General features: G+C 39.7%; 1 protein-coding gene across 1 annotated transcript in view; it reads right to left on the reverse strand.

Moving 5' to 3' along the window:
- The window catches only part of LOC115103501 (SRC kinase signaling inhibitor 1-like), a 93,127-nt gene that overhangs the window by 38,485 nt on the left and 30,162 nt on the right, over nt 1-24,480 (reverse strand). The window contains 1 exon segment of the mRNA XM_065006730.1: nt 5,419-5,617. Within this exon segment, the coding sequence (XP_064862802.1) occupies nt 5,419-5,617 (199 nt within the window).

Below are 24,480 nucleotides of genomic sequence, written 5' to 3' on the forward strand. Positions count from 1 at the left end.
ACTCTTATAATACTGTATTACACAGTGTAAAGCTGTCCCAACGATGAGTTCACACTTATTTTACTGTAGTCCACACTGTAAAGCTGTCCCAATGATGAGTTCACACTTATTATACTGTAGTCCACACTGTAAAGCTGTCCCAATGCTGAATTCACTCTTATAATACTGTAGTCCACACGGTAAAGCTGTCCCAACAATGAGTTCACTCTTATAATACTGTAGTACACAGTGTAAAGCTGTCCCAACAATGAGTTCACACGTATTATACTGTAGTCCACACTGTAAAGCTGTCCCAACAATGAGTTCACTCTTATAATACTGTAGTTCACAGTGTAAAGCTGTCCCAACGACGAGTTCACTCTTATAATACTGTAGTCCACACTGTAAAGCTGTCCCAATGATGAGTTCACTCTTATAATACTGTAGTCCACACTGTAAAGCTGTCCCAACGATGAGTTCACTCTTATAATACTGTAGTCCACATTGTAAAGCTGTCCCAACGATGAGTTCACACTTATTTTACTGTAGTCCACACTGTAAAGCTGTCCCAACGATGAGTTCACACTTATTTTACTGTAGTCCACACTGTAAAGCTGTCCCAACGATGAGTTCACTCTTATAATACTGTAGTCCACATTGTAAAGCTGTCCCAACGATGAGTTCACTCTTATAATACTGTAGTCCACATTGTAAAGCTGTCCCAACGATGAGTTCACACTTATTTTACTGTAGTCCACACTGTAAAGCTGTCCCAATGATGAGTTCACACTTATAATACTGTAGTCCACACTGTAAAGCTGTCCCAATGATGAGTTCACTCTTATAATACTGTAGTCCACAGTGTAAAGCTGTCCCAAAGACGAGTTCACTCAATATGACTCTGTAGCAGAAATAAATGAATAATAGGTCAGGATTTGAATCATGACTTAATGTCTATGAACATATGATCCCTGTGCTAATAATGAAATGCAGTGTATGGCTGTGTATGGTTGTTGTGTCCCAGATATGTAAAGTGAGGTGTGGATGATCCAGTGTTGTGTAAGCAGTAACGCACCACAGGGCAGGCAGGCAGAGAATCATCACACTCATCTGAGGGTGCGAAGAGACACCAGGCTGTAGGTTACATGACTAACCCAGGAGCTGTGTGATTGGTCCCTGATAAAAACACCCAGCCGGGAGTGCATCATTTACGCTTCTGAAATGGCTACAAAATATGCAAATGTAATCACGATTCAATCATTTCGCAATAATTTGAATAGTGGATTCAAATAAAGCATAACCACAAAACGCAAAAGGAATTAGGAATAATGATTTACTATGCAAGCGGATAAGGTTTGATAAGATAGCAGATAAACTAGGTAAATGTTAATATGAAAATGGCATGAAGCCATTCTGATTAGATGAGTAAGTTGAAGTCCACAAAAGCTTTGGGATGAGGAAAATGTTGCCTCAGCTATGTAGCTGGTAAAGGCTGTTACATGGTCATGTTTATGTCATGCAGTGGCAGTCGGTGACGTTTAAGAGGAGGGAGGATGATTCTTTTTTTAATGGACATGGCCTTATTTCTATTACAGCATATTGGATGACTGTCATATACTGTATATTCCAATCACCCAGTTCAATGTAACAGCGATAGGTTTAGGCTCCTACATGATACTTTAATTTGACCTATACCCATCATGAGTTTCTATTGGACAAATTCAGGTATGTTTATCCCCGTTTCGTTCCATATCCCCGTTTCGTTCCGGTGCCTTCTTCTAAAATGGCGCCGGAAGAAATGGCAGCAGCCCAACCAATTGTGCTATTATGTGTTTTTTTCTCACGTTATTTGTAACTTATTTTGTACATAATGTTTCTGCAACAGTATCTTACGGCAAAAAAAAGAGCTTCGGGATATCAGGACAGCGATCACTCACCTCGGATTAGACAAAGACTTTTTCTTCAACAAGCAGGACACACAGGACATTCTCCAAGCACCCGACAAGGCCAACATCCCAGTTATTTGCAAGAGGAAGAGATGCAGGTACAGAGGACACAGAGCGGAATGCCTCGTAAGGATCCACAGAAGGCGAGTAAGATACCGGCGTGCACCGGTAAGATAGAACAGCACACTCCGGTAAGACGGGGGGTCGGTCTGTGCATATTGATAAATAACAGCTGGTGCACGAAATCTAAGGACACCTCTAGATTTTGCTCGCCTGAGGTAGAGTATCTTGTGATAAAATGCAGACCGCACTACTTGCCTAGAGAGTTTTCAGCTATACATTTTGTGGCTGTTCATTTACCACCACAGACAGATGCTGGCACTAAGACCGCACTCGCTCAGGTGTATAAGGAAATAAGCAAACAGGAAACCACTCACCTAGAGGCGGCGCTCCTAGTGGCCGAAGACTTTAATGCAGGAAAACTTCAATCAGTTCTACCTAATTTCCATCAACATGTTAAATGTGCAACCAGAGGAAAACAAATTCTAGATCACCTGTACTCCACACACAGAGACGCGGACAAAGCTCTCCTCCATTTGGTAAATCTGACCACAGTTCCATTCTCCTGATTCCTGCTTACAAGCAAAAATTAAAGCAGGAAGCACCAGTGACTCGGTCTATAAAAAAAGTGATCAGATGAAGCAGATGCTAAACTACAGGACTGTTTTGCTATCACTGACTGAAACATGTTCCGGGATTCTTCCGATGGCATTGAGGAGTACACCAAATCAGTCACTGGCTTTATCAATAAGTGAATTGAGGACCTCGTCCCCATAGTGACTGTGCGTACATACCCCAACCAGAAGCCATGGATTACAGGCAACATATGCACTGAGCTAAAGGGTAGAGCTGCAGCTTTCAAGGTGCGGGACTCTAACCAGGATGCTTATAAGAAATCCTGCTATGCCCTCCGAAGAACCATCAAACAGGCAAAGCGTCCATACAGGGCTAAGATTGAATTATACTACACCAGCTCCGACGCTTGTCTTATGTGGCAGGGCTTGCAAACTATTACAGACTACAAAGGGAAGCACAGTCGTGAGCTGCCCAGTGACAGGAGCTTACCAGACGAGCTAAGTCACTTCTATGCTCGCTTCGAGGCAAGCAACACTGAGGCATGCATGAGAGCATCAGCTGTTCTAGATGACTGTGTGATCACGCTCGACGTGTGTAAGACCTTTAAACAAGTCAACATTCACAAGGCTGTGGGGAAAGACGGATACCAGGATGTGTGCTCCGAGTATGTGCTGACCAACTGGCAGGTGTCTTCACTGACATTTTCAACATGTCCCTGCTTGAGTCTGTAATACCAACATGTTTCAAGCAGACCACCATAGTCCCTGTGCCCAAGAACACGAAGGCAACCTGCCTAAATAACTACAGACCCGTAGCACTCACGTCCGTAGCCATGAAGTGCTTTGAAAGGCTGGTAATGGCTCACATCAACACCATTATCCCAGAAATCCTAGACCCACTGAAATGTACATACTGCCCAAACAGATCCACAGATGATGCAATCTATATTGCACTCCACACTGCCCTTTCCCACCTGGACAACAGGAACACCTATGTGAAAATGCTATTCATTGACCACAGCTCAGCGTTCAACACCATAGTACCTTCAAAGCTCATCACTAAGCTAAGGATCCTGGGACTAAATTTGGCATGGGTCATCAGATCCTCAAAAGGTTCTACAGCTGCAACATCGAGAGTATGACTGGTTGCATCACTGCCTAGTACGGCAATTGCTCGGCCTCTGACCTCAAGGCACTACAGAGGGTAGTGCGTACAGCCCAGGACATCACTGGGGCTAAGCTGTCTGCCATCCAGGATCTCTACACCAGGTGGTGTCAGAGGAAGGCCCTAAAAATTGTCAAAGACCCCAGCCACCCCAGTCATAGACTGTTCTCTCTACTACCGCATGGCAAGTGGTACCAGAGTGCCAAGTCTCGGACAAAAATGCTTCTCAACAGTTTTTACCCCCAAGCCATAAGACTCCTGAACAGGTAATCAAATGGCTACCCAGACTATTTGCATTGTGTGCCCCTCTGTTTATCATAACTGCATAGTTGCATAGAACTATACATTCATGCACATACTACCTAAATTGGCCTGACCAACCAGTGCCCCGGCACATTGGCTGAAATGGTGCATTGTGTCCCGCCACCCACGACCCGCCAACCCCTCTTTTACACTACTGCTACTCTCTGTTTATCATATATGCATAGTCACTTTAACCATATCTACATATACATGCTACCTCAATCAGCCTGACTAACCGGTGCCTGTATGTAGCCTCGCTACTGTTATAGCCTCGCTACTGTATATAGACTCGCTAATGTTATTTTTCACTGTCTTTTTACTGTTGTTTTGATTTCTTTACTTACCTATTGTTCACCTAATACCTTTTTTTGCACTGTTGGTTAGAGCCTGTAAGTAAGCATTTCACTGTAAAGTCTACACCTGTTGTATTCGGCGCACGTGACAAATAAACTTTAATTTGATTTGATATTGATTCCTTTTAAGATTTTTTTTTCAACGGAATCGGTGGAATGAATACACCCCTGATCACACACAAAAACAGTTCACTTTCATAGCAGCCACAAATAAACAGCTTGATCACTTTGCTTGTTAAATCCATCTTGCATCTACGCACTGTCCTCTTATATTTTCCCTTTGCTTGTGGTGTCTGTGAGCAGGCAAACATTCAACATCTCTCTTTCTTTCTCTTGCATCTCCTTAATATTTTTTAGAAATGAATTTGTTCAAAACTGTTCAACTATTTTCTTTCTCTCTCTTTGAGTCAATTACTCACCACATGTTATGCACTGCAGTGCTAGCTAGGTGTAGCTTATACTTTCAGTACTAGATTAATTCTCTGATCCTTTGATTGGGTGGACAAGATGCCAGTTCATGCTGCAAGAGCTCTGATAGGTTGTAGGACGTCCTCCGGAAGTTGCCATAATTACTGTGTAAGTCAATAGAAGGGGGTGAGAACCATGAGCCTCCTAGGTTTTGTATGGAAGTCAATGTACCCAGAGGAGGACGGAAGCTTGCTGTCCTCCGGCTACACCATGGTGATACCCAACAGAGTGCTGTTGAGATTACTGTAGACCTTCATTGCAAAACAGTGTGTTTTAATCAATTATTTGGTGACATGTGAATATATTTACTATAGGTTTATCTAAAAAGGAACTGTTTTAAAGTTTCACTCTTTTTTATTTTTGTGGAATTCACTGAGGAGGATGGTCCTCCCCTTCCTCCACTGATGTCATGTATATTATCTGTACAGTGTGTGGTGGGTCTCGCCTGGGGAGCACTGTCTTACTGTAGCAGTAGTTGGTAAAGGTTAAGACGTGATCATGTACACGTCATGTATAGTTTCTGCACTGTCTGGGTCATGTCCAGCTCCAGTGTGGGTGTTGGGTCTCACCTGGGGAGCGCAGCTTGTTCTGGCTGGCTGAGCGGGACAGGGGCAGACTCTGGCGGAAGCGGTTGGTTCGGCTGAACCCCAGGGGGATGTCAGCCTCAGACATGGTCTCAGCCAGAGACTCAGCCGAGGCAAAGGACAGTTTAGCAGCCTGCTCAGCTAGCCCAGACTGGGTGGACTGGGAGTGACGCGGGCTACGACTCTGGAGGAGAGAAAGTGAGAGGGAGTTTGTTTGGGGAGAGGAGAGCGAGAAAGAGGTAGAAAGAATGGATTTGACAGAGAGGAGTACAGAGAAACGTGAAAGAGGTAACAAACAATAAACAGACTATAAGACAATCAAACACAATTAAGATAAACATAATGTATCAGCATGTCAGGTCCAACATTCACACTGGTGCCATCTTTCCTCTTTCTGATAGGGTGGGATGGAATCATGTGACGGTGCCTGTTGGTTCACCAGTGCTGACAGCAGAGGGATACAGCAAGGCAGAAGTCCAGAACACAACACCTTCAGAATTAGGGATCCACTGAGGACCAGTAGGTAGGAATGGGGAAGATACAAAATAACCTGGTGGGCACTGAGACCTGTTTTAATGCTTTAACGCCTTTGTAAAGTTCCCTCTCCCCCTATACCTGCATCCTCTCCCTATTGGTTGGGGACCTGCTGGCCTCTGGCCAACCTTAAATGAGTGCAGGCCAGGGCTGTCTGGATTAGACAAGGCCATGTAGATCTAGATCAGGGCTGTCACTCTGGGTTTATTCTACTGGCCTAGACCTGGCCTGGGCCCAGGCAGCATCTCTTCTCCCTCAGCTGCTCTGCTACTACTAGACTGTGTTCTGGTAGGCTGCTGTGTTCTGTTCAGTGAGCTGGCTCCCCTATCCCCACCGCCGGGTTTCCTCCAGCTCCCAGACTCCGTTAATGAGCTCCCAGAATGCTCGCTGACGACTGTTAGTATTGCAGAGCCAGCCAGACACATCGAGCCCACATTACATTACAGTACAGTGCCAGCGCCCCTCGCTAGCCCACCGCACCAAGTAGAACACAACTTCTCCTCTGCTCTTTCTGTCGTTTTCATCCCTCGTCCTGGTTCAATAAGACTTCAGCATGTTTTTCTACGAGGTTCTCATTAATATTGTATTTAGTAAGGCGAGACGCAGCCTCACAGAGTGCTGTGCTCATTGACTCCCAGCAGTGCTCGCTTTGAGGTCATTCACAAATACACACAACATGCATTCACACACACCACAGGAGGCTGTTGAGGGGAGGACGGCTCATAATAATGTCTGGAATGGGGCAAATGGAATGGCATCAAACACATGGAAACCATGAAACCAGTCCGCTCCAGCCTTTACCATGAGCCTGTCCTCCCCAATTAAGCTGCCACCAACCTCCTGTGACACACATACAAACTCACAGACGCACACATGCACTCACACAAACACACGCACTGTTCATACTGCAACCACAAACATTTACACAGAGCAGTCACACACACAGCCCCACAACAGAGTGGTGGCACTTGTAAATGACTGCACCGTTGGAGCTAGGAAGATAAGCGTTTCACTACACCCGCGATAACATCTGCTAAATATGTGTGCGCGACAAATCATATTTGATTTGATTAGATTTGGTGGGCAGGCAGACAGTGTCTGGGCACGCAGGGAGAGGGTGGCTCTGACGGATCGCCCCCACTGTGCTTTCTAATGGGGTCATTTATCTAAGCAAGACCACACTGAGCAGGGAGCACCCAGTCCATAGTACCACACAGCAGTGCATATATTGTACACACAGAACACACTGCACACACAACAGACACAAACACCAGCTCCAGTGAGCCAAGCAGAGCTCCAGGGCTAAACAAAGCCAGAGCGCAGATGGATAAAACACAGCCATCAGCTGTCCTCAGCCATAGCAGAGCTAAAAGACACATATCCTATAGAGGAGTGAGTCACATCTTTAATCACACCAATATTCAAAGCGCTACTCCCTGGTGTTTGTTCCTACATAGGATCTTTTCAACAAATCACACCGAACTGGGGAGACCGTGCAAAATATCAAACAGAGCTCAGGAGGAAGTGGAGAGAGGGAAACTAGCTCCGTCTCTCTCACACACACAGGAGAGAAGATCTGTCAACAAACTCCAGCAACTCACCGAATGAGAAGCTTTCACTTTGACTGTTGTTGGAAAAACAGGTGTGAGTCATTGTATAGTCATTCTACTAAACAAAATTCTACTAAACACTTAAGAAAAAAAGGTAGATTTTCCCCAGCGGAACAAAATATGTTCGCTCCATGTGTTGGAGGAAAGAAACCAAATCGACTTGGTGTTGTTGCTGTAGATACTTTATGTAAAGGTATCAAAGTGATGTCCCACTGGGCACAAACGTCAATTCAACGTCTTTTCCACTTTGGTTCAATGTAATTCCATTGAAATGGAGTGGAATCAACGTTGATTCAACCAGTGGGTGCCCAGTGGGATAGAAGACGGGGAGTGTTCCAAGAACCATTTCCTCCTGTGCATCATCATGGGCAGGTAAACTCACCGTCTGCTAGGAGATCTGTAATGCTAGACACGCTCTCTCTCTTCAGAGGAAAACTGTGATTGCACCTCTTCCACTTTTCTCTGCACCTTTTCTTCTTCTCCTCTACCTCTCCCTATCATCCTATGGTGTCAATACATGCTTTTTCAATAGCACTCAGTTACTGTGAGGAGCCCACGCTCTTATAATACCACAGAGGAAGAAAACAAGATGATCCCACAGGAAATATAACTGAATGGAAAGGAGGACACAGCGGGCTCCAACATACCTAGGACTATGAACTGCTTTATATCCAACAACAAACCCAATCTCTCCCTCTTTTCTCTCGCTCTCCCTCCCCTCTCCGTTTCTCTCTAAACGCGGCAAAAAAAGAAACGTCCTCTCACTGTCAACTGTGTTTATCTTCAGCAAACTTAACATGTGTAAATATTTGTATGAACATAACAAGATTCAACAACTGAGACATAAACTGAACAAGTTCCACAGACATGTCACTAACAGAAATGGAATAATGTGTCCCTGAACAAAGGGGGGTCCAAATCAAAAGTAACTGTCAGTATCTGGTGTGGCCACCAGCTGCATTAAGTACTGCAGTGCATCTCCTCCTCATGGACAGCACCAGATTTGCCAGTTCTTGCTGTGAGATGTTACCCTACTCTTCCAGAAGGAAGGTCATAATATTTCTGGGGGGAATGGCCCTAGCCCTCACCCTCTGATCCAACAGGTCCCAGATGTGCTCAATGGGATTGAGATCCGGGCTCTTCGCTGGCCATGGCAGAACACTGACATTCCTGTCTTGCAGGAAATCACGCACAGAACAAGCAGAATGGCTGGTGGGTCATGCTGGAGGGTCATGTCAGGATGAGCCTGCAGGAAGGGTACCACATGAGGGAGGAGGATGTCTTCCCTGTAACGCACAGTGTTGAGATTGCCTGCAATGACAATAAGCTCAGTCCAATAATGCTGTGACCCACCGCCCCAGACCATGACGGACCCTCCACCTCCAAATCCCGCTCTAGAGTACAGGCCTCGGTGTAACGATCATTCCTTCAACGATAAACGCGAATCCGACCATCACCCCTGGTGAGACAAAACCACGACTCGTCAGTGAAGAGCACTTTTTGCCAGTCCAATCTGGTCCAGCGACGGTGGGTTTGTGCCCATAGGCGTCGCTGTTGCCGGTGATGTCTGGCCTACGAGCCCTCAGTCCAGCCTCTCTCAGCCTATTGTGGACAGTCTGAGCACTGATGGAAGGATTGTGAATTCCTGGTGTAACTCGGGCAGTTGTTGTTGCCATCCTGTACCTGTCCCACAGGTGTGCTGTTCAGATGTACCGATCCTGTGCAGGTGTTGTTACACGTGGTCTGCCACTGCGAGGACGATCATCTGTCCCTCCTGTCTCCCTGTAGCACTGTCTTAGGCGTCTCACAGTATGCAATTTATTGCCCTGGCCACATCTGCAGTCCTCATGCCTCCTTGCAGCATGCCTAAGGCACATTCACACAGGTGAGCAGGGACCCTGTGCATCTTTCTTTTGGTGTTTTTCAGAGTCAGTAGAAAAGCCTCTTTTAGTGTCCTAAGTTTTCATAACTGTGACCTTTTAATTGCCTACCGTCTGTAAGCTGTTAGTGTCTTAACGACCGTTCCACAGGTGCATGTTCATTAATTGTTTATGGTTCACTGAACAAGCATGGGAAACAGTGTTAAAACCCTTTACAATGAAGATCTGTAAAGTTATTTGAATTCTTATGAGTTATCTATGAAAGACAGGGTCCTGAAAAAGGGACATATCTTTTTTTGTTGAGTTTATTTTGTCTCTTGTGCATACCCAGAGTGGGTCAGGTTGAAGGTCAGTGTCGTGGTTGTGGTTAAGTGCTTGTTATAGGTTGAGAGGCTGAAGTTAACGGTTGGGAGCAAGGCCACACAGAAAAAAACGCTGTTGGAGTCCAGTCCACCAGGATCACATGACAGGGGGTGATGGTCTCTGGTTTCTCTTGAGCTGTTAATTACCATGGCGATAAGTGATAAGGCATTCCACTGAGAGTTTATTAGTCAGAAAGAGACATTCTCACTATTCTCAGATCTGAGAAGAATCTGTCTCACCAGGGATAGTTGCTAGAGAGACATCTATTAACCCCTAAGAGTCTAAGCCTTGTCTAAGATGGGCTGGGGGGTTCTACTAAGCCAAATGGAATTGTTGTAAGAAGGTCACAGATTTAATTTGATGTATCAAAATAAAATATACGTTTTATTTGATGAAAAAGTTTATTTGGAATTACTGCTATTAGCCCATACTTGTACATTTCATTACTGCTATTAGCCCATACTGTACATTTCATTACTGCTATTAGCCCATACTGTACATTGCATTACTGCTATTAGCCCATGCTGTACATTGTATTCCTGTTATTAGCCAATACTGTACATTGCATTGCTACTATTAGCCCATACTGTACATTGTATTCCTGCTATTAGCCCATACTGTACATTGCATTACTACTATTAGCCCATACTGTACATTACATTACTGCTATTAGCCCATACTGTACATTACATTACTGCTATTAGCCCATACTGTACATTGCATTACTGCTATTAGCCCATACTGTACATTGCATTACTGCTATTAGCCCATACTGTACATTACATTACTGCTATTAGCCCATACTGTACATTTCATTACTGCTATTAGCCCATACTGTACATTAGATTACTGCTATTAGCCCATACTGTACATTTCATTACTGCTATTAGCCCATACTGTACATTTCATTACTGCTATTAGCCCATACTGTACATTAAATTACTGCCATTAGCCCATACTGTACATTTCATTACTGCTATTAGCCCATACTGTACATTTCATTACTGCTATTAGCCCATACTGTACATTTCATTACTGCTATTAGCCCATACTGTACATTTCATTACTGCTATTAGCCCATACTGTACATTTCATTACTACTATTAGCCCATACTGTACATTTCATTACTGCTATTAGCCCATACTGTACATTTCATTACTGCTATTAGCCCATACTGTACATTAAATTACTGCTATTAGCCCATACTGTACATTTCATTACTGCTATTAGCCCATACTGTACATTTCTTTACTGCTATTAGCCCATACTGTACATTTCTTTACTGCTATTAGCCCATACTGTACATTTCTTTACTGCTATTAGCCCATACTGTACATTTCATTACTGCTATTAGCCCATACTGTACATTTCATTACTGCTATTAACCCATACTGTACATTTCATTACTGCTATTAACCCATACTGTACATTTCATTACTGCTATTAGCCCGTACTGTACACTTCATTACTGCTATTAGCCCGTACTGTATATTGCATTACTACTATTAGCCCATACTGTACATTTCATTACTACTATTAGCCCATACTGTACATTTCATTACTGCTATTAACCCATACTGTACATTTCATTACTGCTATTAACCCATACTGTACATTTCATTACTGCTATTAGCCCGTACTGTACATTTCATTACTGCTATTAGCCCGTACTGTATATTGCATTACTACTATTAGCCCATACTGTACATTTCATTACTGCTATTAACCCATACTGTACATTTCATTACTGCTATTAGCCCATACTGTACATTGCATTACTGCTATTAGCCCATGCTGTACATTTCATTACTGCTATTAGCCCGTACTGTACATTTCATTACTGCTATTAGCCCGTACTGTATATTGCATTACTACTATTAGCCCATACTGTACATTTCATTACTGCTATTAACCCATACTGTACATTTCATTACTGCTATTAGCCCATACTGTACATTGCATTACTGCTATTAGCCCATGCTGTACATTTCATTACTGCTATTAGCCCATACTGTACATTTCAATACTGCTATTAGCCCATACTGTACATTGTATTACTGCTATTAGCCCATACTGTACATTTAATTACTGCTATTAGCCCATGCTGTACATTGCATTACTGCTATTAGCCTATACTGTACATTTCATTACTGCTATTAGCCCATACTGTACATTTCATTACTGCTATTAGCCCATGCTGTACATTGCATTACTGCTATTAGCCTATGCTGTACATTTAATTACTGCTATTAGCCCATACTGTACATTTAATTACTGCTATTAGCCCATACTGTACATTACATTACTGCTATTAGCCCATACTGTACATTTCATTACTGCTATTACCCCATACTATACATTTCATTACTGCTATTAGCCCGTACTGTACATTTCATTACTACTATTAGCCCGTACTGTACATTTCATTACTGCTATTAGCCCGTACTGTACATTTCATTACTGCTATTAGCCCATACTGTACATTAAATTACTGCTATTAGCCCATACTGTACATTTCATTACTGCTATTACCCCATGCTGTACATTTCATTACTGCTATTAGCCCATACTGTACATTTTATTACCTCTATTAGCCCATACTGTACATTGCATTACTGCTATTAGCCCATACTGTACATTTCATTACTGCTATTAGCCCATACTGTACATTTCATTACTGCTATTAGCCCATACTGTACATTAAATTACTGCTATTAGCCCATACTGTACATTTCATTACTGCTATTAGCCCATACTGTACATTTCATTACTGCTATTAGCCCATACTGTACATTAAATTACTGCTATTAGCCCATACTGTACATTTCATTACTGCTATTAGCCCATACTGTACATTTCATTACTGCTATTAGCCCATACTGTACATTTCATTACTGCTATTAGCCCATACTGTACATTAAATTACTGCCATTACTGTACATTTCATTACTGCTATTAGCCCATACTGTACATTTCATTACTGCTATTAGCCCATACTGTACATTTCATTACTGCTATTAGCCCATACTGTACATTTCATTACTGCTATTAGCCCATACTGTACATTTCATTACTGCTATTAGCCCATACTGTACATTTCATTACTACTATTAGCCCATACTGTACATTTCATTACTGCTATAAGCCCATACTGTACATTTCATTACTGCTATTAGCCCATACTGTACATTAAATTACTGCTATTAGCCCATACTGTACATTTCATTACTGCTATTAGCCCATACTGTACATTTCTTTACTGCTATTAGCCCATACTGTACATTTCTTTACTGCTATTAGCCCATACTGTACATTTCTTTACTGCTATTAGCCCATACTGTACATTTCATTACTGCTATTAGCCCATACCGTACATTTCATTACTGCTATTAACCCATACTGTACATTTCATTACTGCTATTAACCCATACTGTACATTTCATTACTGCTATTAGCCCGTACTGTACATTTCATTACTGCTATTAGCCCGTACTGTATATTGCATTACTACTATTAGCCCATACTGTACATTTCATTACTAATATTAGCCCATACTGTACATTTCATTACTGCTATTAACCCATACTGTACATTTCATTACTGCTATTAACCCATACTGTACATTTCATTACTGCTATTAGCCCGTACTGTACATTTCATTACTGCTATTAGCCCGTACTCTATATTGCATTACTACTATTAGCCCATACTGTACATTTCATTACTGCTATTAACCCATACTGTACATTTCATTACTGCTATTAGCCCATACTGTACATTGCATTACTGCTATTAGCCCATGCTGTACATTTCATTACTGCTATTAGCCCGTACTGTACATTTCATTACTGCTATTAGCCCATACTGTACATTGCATTACTGCTATTAGCCCATGCTGTACATTTCATTACTGCTATTAGCCCATACTGTACATTTCAATACTGCTATTAGCCCATACTGTACATTGTATTACTGCTATTAGCCCATACTGTACATTTAATTACTGCTATTAGCCCATGCTGTACATTGCATTACTGCTATTAGCCTATACTGTACATTTCATTACTGCTATTAGCCCATACTGTACATTTCATTACTGCTATTAGCCCATGCTGTACATTGCATTACTGCTATTAGCCTATGCTGTACATTTAATTACTGCTATTAGCCCATACTGTACATTTAATTACTGCTATTAGCCCATACTGTACATTACATTACTGCTATTAGCCCATACTGTACATTTCATTACTGCTATTAGCCCATACTATACATTTCATTACTGCTATTAGCCCGTACTGTACATTTCATTACTACTATTAGCCCATACTGTACATTTCATTACTGCTATTAGCCCGTACTGTACATTTCATTACTGCTATTAGCCCGTACTGTACATTTCATTAAAGCTATTAGCCCGTACTGTATATTTCATTACTGCTATTAACCCATACTGTACATTTCATTACTGCTATTAGCCCATACTGTACATTTCATTACTGCTATTAGCCCATACTGTACATTTCATTACTGCTATTAGCCCATACTGTACATTTCATTACTGCTATTAGCCCATACTGTACATTAAATTACTGCTATTAGCCCATACTGTACATTTCATTACTGCTATTAGCCCATACTGTACATTTCATTACTGCTATTAGCCCATACTGTACATTTCATTACTGCTATTAGCCCATACTGTACATTTCATTACTGCTATTAGCCCATACTGTACATTTCATTACTGCTATTAGCCCATACTGTACATTTCATTACTGCTATTAGCCCATACTGTACATTTCATTACTGCTATTAGCCCGTACTGTACATTTCATTACTGCTATTAGCCCATACTGTACATTTCATTACTGCTATTAGCCCATACTGTACATTTCATTACTGCTATTAGCCCATACTGTACATTTCATTACTGCTATTAGCCCATACTGTACATTTCATTACTGCTATTAGCCCATACTGTACATTTCATTACTGCTATTAGCCCATACTGTACATTTCATTACTGCTATTAGCCCATACTGTACATTTCATTACTGCTATTAGCCCATACTGTACATTTCATTACTGCTATTAGCCCATACTGTACATTTCATTACTGCTATTAGCCCATACTGTACATTTCATTACTGCTATTAGCCCATACTGTACATTTCATTACTGCTATTAGCCCATACTGTACATTTCATTACTGCTATTAGCCCATACTGTACATTTCATTACTGCTATTAGCCCATACTGTACATTTCATTACTGCTATTAGCCCATACTGTACATTAAATTACTGCTATTAGCCCATACTGTACATTTCATTACTGCTATTAGCCCATACTGTACATTTCATTACTGCTATTAGCCCATACTGTACATTTCATTACTGCTATTAGCCCATACTGTACATTTCATTACTGCTATTAGCCCATACTGTACATTTCATTACTGCTATTAGCCCATACTGTACATTTCATTACTGCTATTAGCCCATACTGTACATTTCATTACTGCTATTAGCCCATACTGTACATTTCATTACTGCTATTAGCCCATACTGTACATTTCATTACTGCTATTAGCCCATACTGTACATTTCATTACTGCTATTAGCCCATACTGTACATTTCATTACTGCTATTAGCCCATACTGTACATTTCATTACTGCTATTAGCCCATACTGTACATTTCATTACTGCTATTAGCCCATGCTGTACATTTCATTACTGCTATTAGCCCATACTGTACATTTCATTACTGCTATTAGCCCATACTGTACATTTCATTACTGCTATTAACCCATACTGTACATTTCATTACTGCTATTAACCCATACTGTACATTTCATTACTGTATTAGCCCATACTGTACATTTCATTACTGCTATTAGCCCATGCTGTACATTTCATTACTGCTATTAGCCCATACTGTACATTTCATACTGCTATACCCATACTTACATTACTGCTATTAACCCATACTGTACATTTCATTACTGCTATTAGCCCATACTGTACATTTCATTACTGCTATTAGCCCATACTGTACATTTCATTACTGCTATTAGCCCATACTGTACATTTCATTACTGCTATTAGCCCGTACTGTACATTTCATTACTGCTATTAGCCCATACTGTACATTTCATTACTGCTATTAGCCCGTACTGTACATTTGCTATTAACCCATACTATTATTACTGCCCCATACTGTACATTTCATTACTGCTATTAGCCCATACTGTACATTGCACTGCTATTAGCCCATGCTGTACATTTCATTACTGCTATTAGCCCATACTGTACATTTCAATACTGCTATTAGCCCATACTGTACATTTATTACTGCTATTAGCCCATACTGTACATTGTATTACTGCTATTAGCCCATACTGTACATTTCATTACTGCTATTAGCCCATACTGTCCATTGCATTACTTCTATTAGCCCATACTGTTCATTGCATTACTTCTATTAGCCCATACTGTACATTTCATTACTGCTATTTGCCCATACTGTACATTTCATTACTGCTATAATATGCTGTACATTTCATTACTGCTATTAGCCCATACTGTACATTTCATTACTGCTATTAGCCCATACTGTACATTTCATTACTGCTATTAGCCCATACTGTACATTTCATTACTGCTATTAGCCCATACTGTACATTTCATTACTGCTATTAGCCCATACTGTACATTGTATTACTGCTATTAGCCCATACTGTACATTTCATTACTGCTATTAGCCCATACTGTACATTGCATTACTGCTATTAGCCCATACTGTACATTTCATTACTGCTATTAGCCCATACTGTACATTTCATTACTGCTATTAGCCCATACTGTACATTGCATTACTGCTATTAGCCTATGCTGTACATTTCATTACTGCTATTAGCCCATACTGTACATTTCATTACTGCTATTAGCCCATCCTGTACATTTCATTACTGCTATTAGCCCATACTGTACATTTCATTACTGCTATTAGCCCATACTGTACATTTCATTACTGCTATTAGCCCATACTGTACATTTCATTACTGCTATTAGCCCATACTGTACATTTCATTACTGCTATTAGCCCATACTGTACATTTCATTACTGCTATTAGCCCATACTGTACATTTCATTACTGCTATTAGCCCATACTGTACATTAAATTACTGCTATTAGCCCATACTGTACATTTCATTACTGCTATTAGCCCATACTGTACATTTCATTACTGCTATTAGCCCATACTGTACATTTCATTACTGCTATTAGCCCATACTGTACATTTCATTACTGCTATTAGCCCATACTGTACATTTCATTACTGCTATTAGCCCATACTGTACATTTCTTTACTGCTATTAGCCCATACTGTACATTTCATTACTGCTATTAGCCCGTACTGTACATTTCATTACTGCTATTAGCCCATACTGTACATTTCATTACTGCTATTAGCCCATACTGTACATTTCATTACTGCTATTAGCCCATACTGTACATTTCATTACTGCTATTAGCCCATACTGTACATTTCATTACTGCTATTAGCCCATACTGTACATTTCATTACTGCTATTAGCCCATACTGTACATTTCATTACTGCTATTAGCCCGTACTGTACATTTCATTACTGCTATTAGCCCGTACTGTACATTTCATTAAAGCTATTAGCCCGTACTGTATATTTCATTACTGCTATTAACCCATACTGTACATTTCATTACTGCTATTAACCCATACTGTACATTTCATTACTGCTATTAGCCCATACTGTACATTGCATTACTGCTATTAGCCCATGCTGTACATTTCATTACTGCTATTAGCCCATACTGTACATTTCAATACTGCTATTAGCCCATACTGTACATTGTATTACTGCTATTAGCCCATACTGTACATTTAATTACTGCTATTAGCCCATGCTGTACATTGCATTACTGCTATTAGCCTATACTGTACATTTCATTACTGCTATTAGCCCATACTGTACATTTCATTACTGCTATTAGCCCATACTGTACATTGCATTACTGCTATTAGCCCATACTGTACATTTCATTACTGCTATTAGCCCATACTGTACATTACATTACTGCTATTAGCCCATACTGTACATTTCATTACTGCTATTAGCCCATACTGTACATTTCATTACTGCTATTACCCCATACTATACATTTCATTACTGCTATTAGCCCGTACTGTACATTTCATTACTACTATTAGCCCGTACTGTACATTTCATTACTGCTATTAGCCCATACTGTACATTTCATTACTGCTATTAGCCCATACTGTACATTAAATTACTGCTATTAGCCCATACTGTACATTTCATTACTGCTATTACCCCATGCTGTACATTTCATTACTGCTATTAGCCCATACTGTACATTTTATTACCTCTATTAGCCCATACTGTACATTTCATTACTGCTATTAGCCCATACTGTACATTTCATTACTGCTATTAGCCCATACTGTACATTTCATTACTGCTATTAGCCCATACTGTACATTTCATTACTGCTATTAGCCCATACTGTACATTTCATTACTGCTATTAGCCCGTACTGTACATTTCATTACTGCTATTAGCCCGTACTGTACATTTCATTACTGCTATTAGCCCGTACTGTATATTTCATTACTGCTATTAACCCATACTGTACATTTCATTACTGCTATTAACCCATACTGTACATTTCATTACTGTTATTAGCCCATACTGTACATTGCATTACTGCTATTAGCCCATGCTGTACATTTCATTACTGCTATTAGCCCATACTGTACATTTCAATACTGCTATTAGCCCATACTGTACATTGTATTACTGCTATTAGCCCATACTGTACATTTAATTACTGCTATTAGCCCATGCTGTACATTGCATTACTGCTATTAGCATATACTGTACATTTCATTACTGCTATTAGCCCATACTGTACATTTCATTACTGCTATTAGCCCATACTGTACATTGCATTACTGCTATTAGCCCATACTGTACATTTCATTACTGCTATTAGCCCATACTGTACATTACATTACTGCTATTAGCCCATACTGTACATTTCATTACTGCTATTAGCCCATACTGTACATTTCATTACTGCTATTAGCCCGTACTGTACATTTCATTACTGCTATTAGCCCATACTGTACATTTCATTACTGCTATTAGCCCATATTGTACATTGCATTACTGCTATTAGCCCATGCTGTACATTTCATTACTGCTATTAGCCCATACTGTACATTTCAATACTGCTATTAGCCCATACTGTACATTGTATTACTGCTATTAGCCCATACTGTACATTGTATTACTGCTATTAGCCCATACTGTACATTTCATTACTGCTATTAGCCCATACTGTCCATTGCATTACTTCTATTAGCCCATACTGTTCATTGCATTACTTCTATTAGCCCATACTGTACATTTCATTACTGCTATTTGCCTATACTGTACATTTCAATGCTGCTATAATCCTATGCTGTACATTTCATTACTGCTATTAGCCCATATTGTACATTGCATTACTGCTATTAGCCCATGCTGTACATTTCATTACTGCTATTAGCCCATACTGTACATTTCAATACTGCTATTAGCCCATACTGTACATTGTATTACTGCTATTAGCCCATACTGTACATTGTATTACTGCTATTAGCCCATACTGTACATTTCATTACTGCTATTAGCCCATACTGTCCATTGCATTACTTCTATTAGCCCATACTGTTCATTGCATTACTTCTATTAGCCCATACTGTACATTTCATTACTGCTATTTGCCTATACTGTACATTTCAATGCTGCTATAATCCTATGCTGTACATTTCATTACTGCTATTAGCCCATCCTGTACATTGCATTACTGCTATTAGCCTATGCTGTACATTTCATTACTGCTATTAGCCCATGCTGTACATTTCATTACTGCTATTAGCCCATGCTGTACATTGCATTACTGCTATTAGCCTATGCTGTATATTTCATTACTGCTCTTAGCCCATACTGTACATTTCATTACTGCTATTAGCCCATACTGTACATTTCATTACTGCTATTAGCCCATACTGTACATTTCATTACTGCTATTAGCCCATACTTTCCTGCTATTAGCCCATATTACTTCTATTAGCCCATACTGTTCATTGCATTACTTCTATTAGCCCATACTGTACATTTCATTACTGCTATTTGCCTATACTGTACATTTCAATGCTGCTATAATCCTATGCTGTACATTTCATTACTGCTATTAGCCCATATTGTACATTGCATTACTGCTATTAGCCCATGCTGTACATTTCATTACTGCTATTAGCCCATACTGTACATTTCAATATTATTAGCCCATACTGTACATTGTATTACTGCTATTAGCCCATACTGTACATTGTATTACTGCTATTAGCCCATACTGTACATTTCATTACTGCTATTAGCCCATACTGTCCATTGCATTACTTCTATTAGCCCATACTGTTCATTGCATTACTTCTATTAGCCCATACTGTACATTTCATTACTGCTATTTGCCTATACTGTACATTTCAATGCTGCTATTAATCCATGCTGTACATTTCATTACTGCTATTAGCCCATCCTGTACATTGCATTACTGCTATTAGCCTATGCTGTACATTTCATTACTGCTATTAGCCCATGCTGTACATTTCATTACTGCTATTAGCCCATGCTGTACATTGCATTACTGCTATTAGCCTATGCTGTATATTTCATTACTGCTCTTAGCCCATGCTGTACATTTCATTACTGCTATTAGCCCATCCTGTACCTTTTTATTACTGCTATTAGCCCGTACTGTACATTTCATTACTGATATTAGCCCATACTGTACATTGCATTACTGCTATTAGCCCATACTGTACATTTCATTACTGCTATTAGCCCATACTGTACATTTCATTACTGCTATTAGCCCATACTGTACATTTCATTACTGCTATTAGCCCATACTGTACATTTCATTACTGCTATTAGCCCATACTGTACATTTCATTACTGCTATTAGCCCATACTGTACATTTCATTACTGCTTTCATTACCCATACTGTATTAGCCCATACTGTACATTTCATTACTGCTATTAGCCCATACTGTACATTTCATTACTGCTATTAGCCCATACTGTACATTTCATTACTGCTATTAGCCCATACTGTACATTTCATTACTGCTATTAGCCCATACTGTACATTTGCCTATACTGTATTACTGCTATTAGCCATACTGTACATTTCATTACTGCTATTAGCCCATATTGTACATTGCATTACTGCTATTAGCCCATGCTGTACATTTCATTACTGCTATTAGCCCATACTGTACATTTCAATACTGCTATTAGCCCATACTGTACATTGTATTACTGCTATTAGCCCATACTGTACATTGTATTACTGCTATTAGCCCATACTGTACATTTCATTACTGCTATTAGCCCATACTGTCCATTGCATTACTTCTATTAGCCCATACTGTTCATTGCATTACTTCTATTAGCCCATACTGTACATTTCATTACTGCTATTTGCCTATACTGTACATTTCAATGCTGCTATAATCCTATGCTGTACATTTCATTACTGCTATTAGCCCATCCTGTACATTGCATTACTGCTATTAGCCTATGCTGTACATTTCATTACTGCTATTAGCCCATGCTGTACATTTCATTACTGCTATTAGCCCATGCTGTACATTGCATTACTGCTATTAGCCTATGCTGTATATTTCATTACTGCTCTTAGCCCATGCTGTACATTTCATTACTGCTATTAGCCCATCCTGTACCTTTTTATTACTGCTATTAGCCCGTACTGTACATTTCATTACTGATATTAGCCCATACTGTACATTGCATTACTGCTATTAGCCCATACTGTACATTAAATTACTGCTATTAGCCCATACTGTACATTTCATTACTGCTATTAGCCCATACTGTACATTTCATTACTGATATTAGCCCATACTGTACATTTCATTACTGCTATTAGCCCATACTGTACATTAAATTACTGCTATTAGCCCATACTGTACATTTCATTACTGCTATTAGCCCATACTGTACATTTCATTACTGCTATTAGCCCATACTGTACATTTCATTACTGCTATTAGCCCATACTGTACATTTCATTACTGCTATTAGCCCATACTGTACATTTCATTACTGCTATTAGCCCATACTGTACATTTCATTACTGCTATTAGCCCATACTGTACATTTCATTACTGCTATTAGCCCATACTGTACATTTCATTACTGCTATTAGCCCGTACTGTACATTTCATTACTGCTATTAGCCCATACTGTACATTTCATTACTGCTATTAGCCCATACTGTACATTTCATTACTGCTATTAGCCCATACTGTACATTTCATTACTGCTATTAGCCCATACTGTACATTTCATTACTGCTATTAGCCCATACTGTACATTTCATTACTGCTATTAGCCCATACTGTACATTTCATTACTGCTATTAGCCCATACTGTACATTTCATTACTGCTATTAGCCCATACTGTACATTAAATTACTGCTATTAGCCCATACTGTACATTTCATTACTGCTATTAGCCCATACTGTACATTTCATTACTGCTATTAGCCCATACTGTACATTTCATTACTGCTATTAGCCCATACTGTACATTTCATTACTGCTATTAGCCCATACTGTACATTGCATTGCTACTATTAGCCCATACTGTACATTTCATTACTGCTATTAACCCATACTGTACATTTCATTACTGCTATTAGCCCATACTGTACATTAGCCCGTGCCTACATTTCACTGCTATTAGCCCATACTGTACATTGCATTACTGCTATTAGCCCATACTGTACATTTCATTACTGCTATTAGCCCATACTGTACATTAAATTACTGCTATTAGCCCATACTGTACATTTCATTACTGCTATTAGCCCATACTGTACATTTCATTACTGCTATTAGCCCATACTGTACATTTCATTACTGCTATTAGCCCATACTGTACATTTCATTACTGCTATTAGCCCATACTGTACATTTCATTACTGCTATTAGCCCATACTGTACATTTCATTACTGCTATTAGCCCATACTGTACATTTCATTACTGCTATTAGCCCATACTGTACATTTCATTACTGCTATTAGCTCATACTGTACATTTCATTACTGCTATTAGCCCATATTGTACATTGCATTACTGCTATTAGCCCATGCTGTACATTTCATTACTGCTATTAGCCCATACTGTACATTTCAATACTGCTATTAGCCCATACTGTACATTGTATTACTGCTATTAGCCCATGCTGTACATTGTATTACTGCTATTAGCCCATACTGTACATTTCATTACTGCTATTAGCCCATACTGTCCATTGCATTACTTCTATTAGCCCATACTGTTCATTGCATTACTTCTATTAGCCCATACTGTACATGTCATTACTGCTATTTGCCTATACTGTACATTTCAATGCTGCTATAATCCTATGCTGTACATTTCATTACTGCTATTAGCCCATCCTGTACATTGCATTACTGCTATTAGCCTATGCTGTACATTTCATTACTGCTATTAGCCCATGCTTTACATTTCATTACTGCTATTAGCCCATCCTGTACATTTCATTACTGCTATTAGCCCATGCTGTACATTTCATTACTGCTATTAGCCCATGCTGTACATTGCATTACTGCTATTAGCCTATGCTGTATATTTCATTACTGCTATTAGCCCATCCTGTACCTTTTTATTACTGCTATTAGCCCGTACTGTACATTTCATTACTGATATTAGCCCATACTGTACATTGCATTACTGCTATTAGCCCATACTGTACATTAAATTACTGCTATTAGCCCATACTGTACATTTCATTACTGCTATTAGCCCATACTGTACATTTCATTACTGATATTAGCCCATACTGTACATTTCATTACTGCTATTAGCCCATACTGTACATTAAATTACTGCTATTAGCCCATACTGTACATTTCATTACTGCTATTAGCCCATACTGTACATTTCATTACTGCTATTAGCCCATACTGTACATTTCATTACTGCTATTAGCCCATACTGTACATTTCATTACTGCTATTAGCCCATACTGTACATTTCATTACTGCTATTAGCCCATACTGTACATTTCATTACTGCTATTAGCCCATACTGTACATTTCATTACTGCTATTAGCCCATACTGTACATTTCATTACTGCTATTAGCCCGTACTGTACATTTCATTACTGCTATTAGCCCGTACTGTACATTTCATTACTGCTATTAGCCCGTACTGTCCATTTCATTACTGCTATTAGCCCATACTGTACATTTCATTACTGCTATTAGCCCATACTGTACATTTCATTACTGCTATTAGCCCATACTGTACATTTCATTACTGCTATTAGCCCATACTGTACATTTCATTACTGCTATTAGCCCATACTGTACATTTCATTACTGCTATTAGCCCATACTGTACATTAAATTACTGCTATTAGCCCATACTGTACATTTCATTACTGCTATTAGCCCATACTGTACATTAAATTACTGCTATTAGC

The sequence above is a fragment of the Oncorhynchus nerka genome, linkage group LG21 (assembly GCF_034236695.1).
Source record: "Oncorhynchus nerka isolate Pitt River linkage group LG21, Oner_Uvic_2.0, whole genome shotgun sequence".
Classification (NCBI taxonomy): domain Eukaryota; kingdom Metazoa; phylum Chordata; class Actinopteri; order Salmoniformes; family Salmonidae; genus Oncorhynchus; species Oncorhynchus nerka.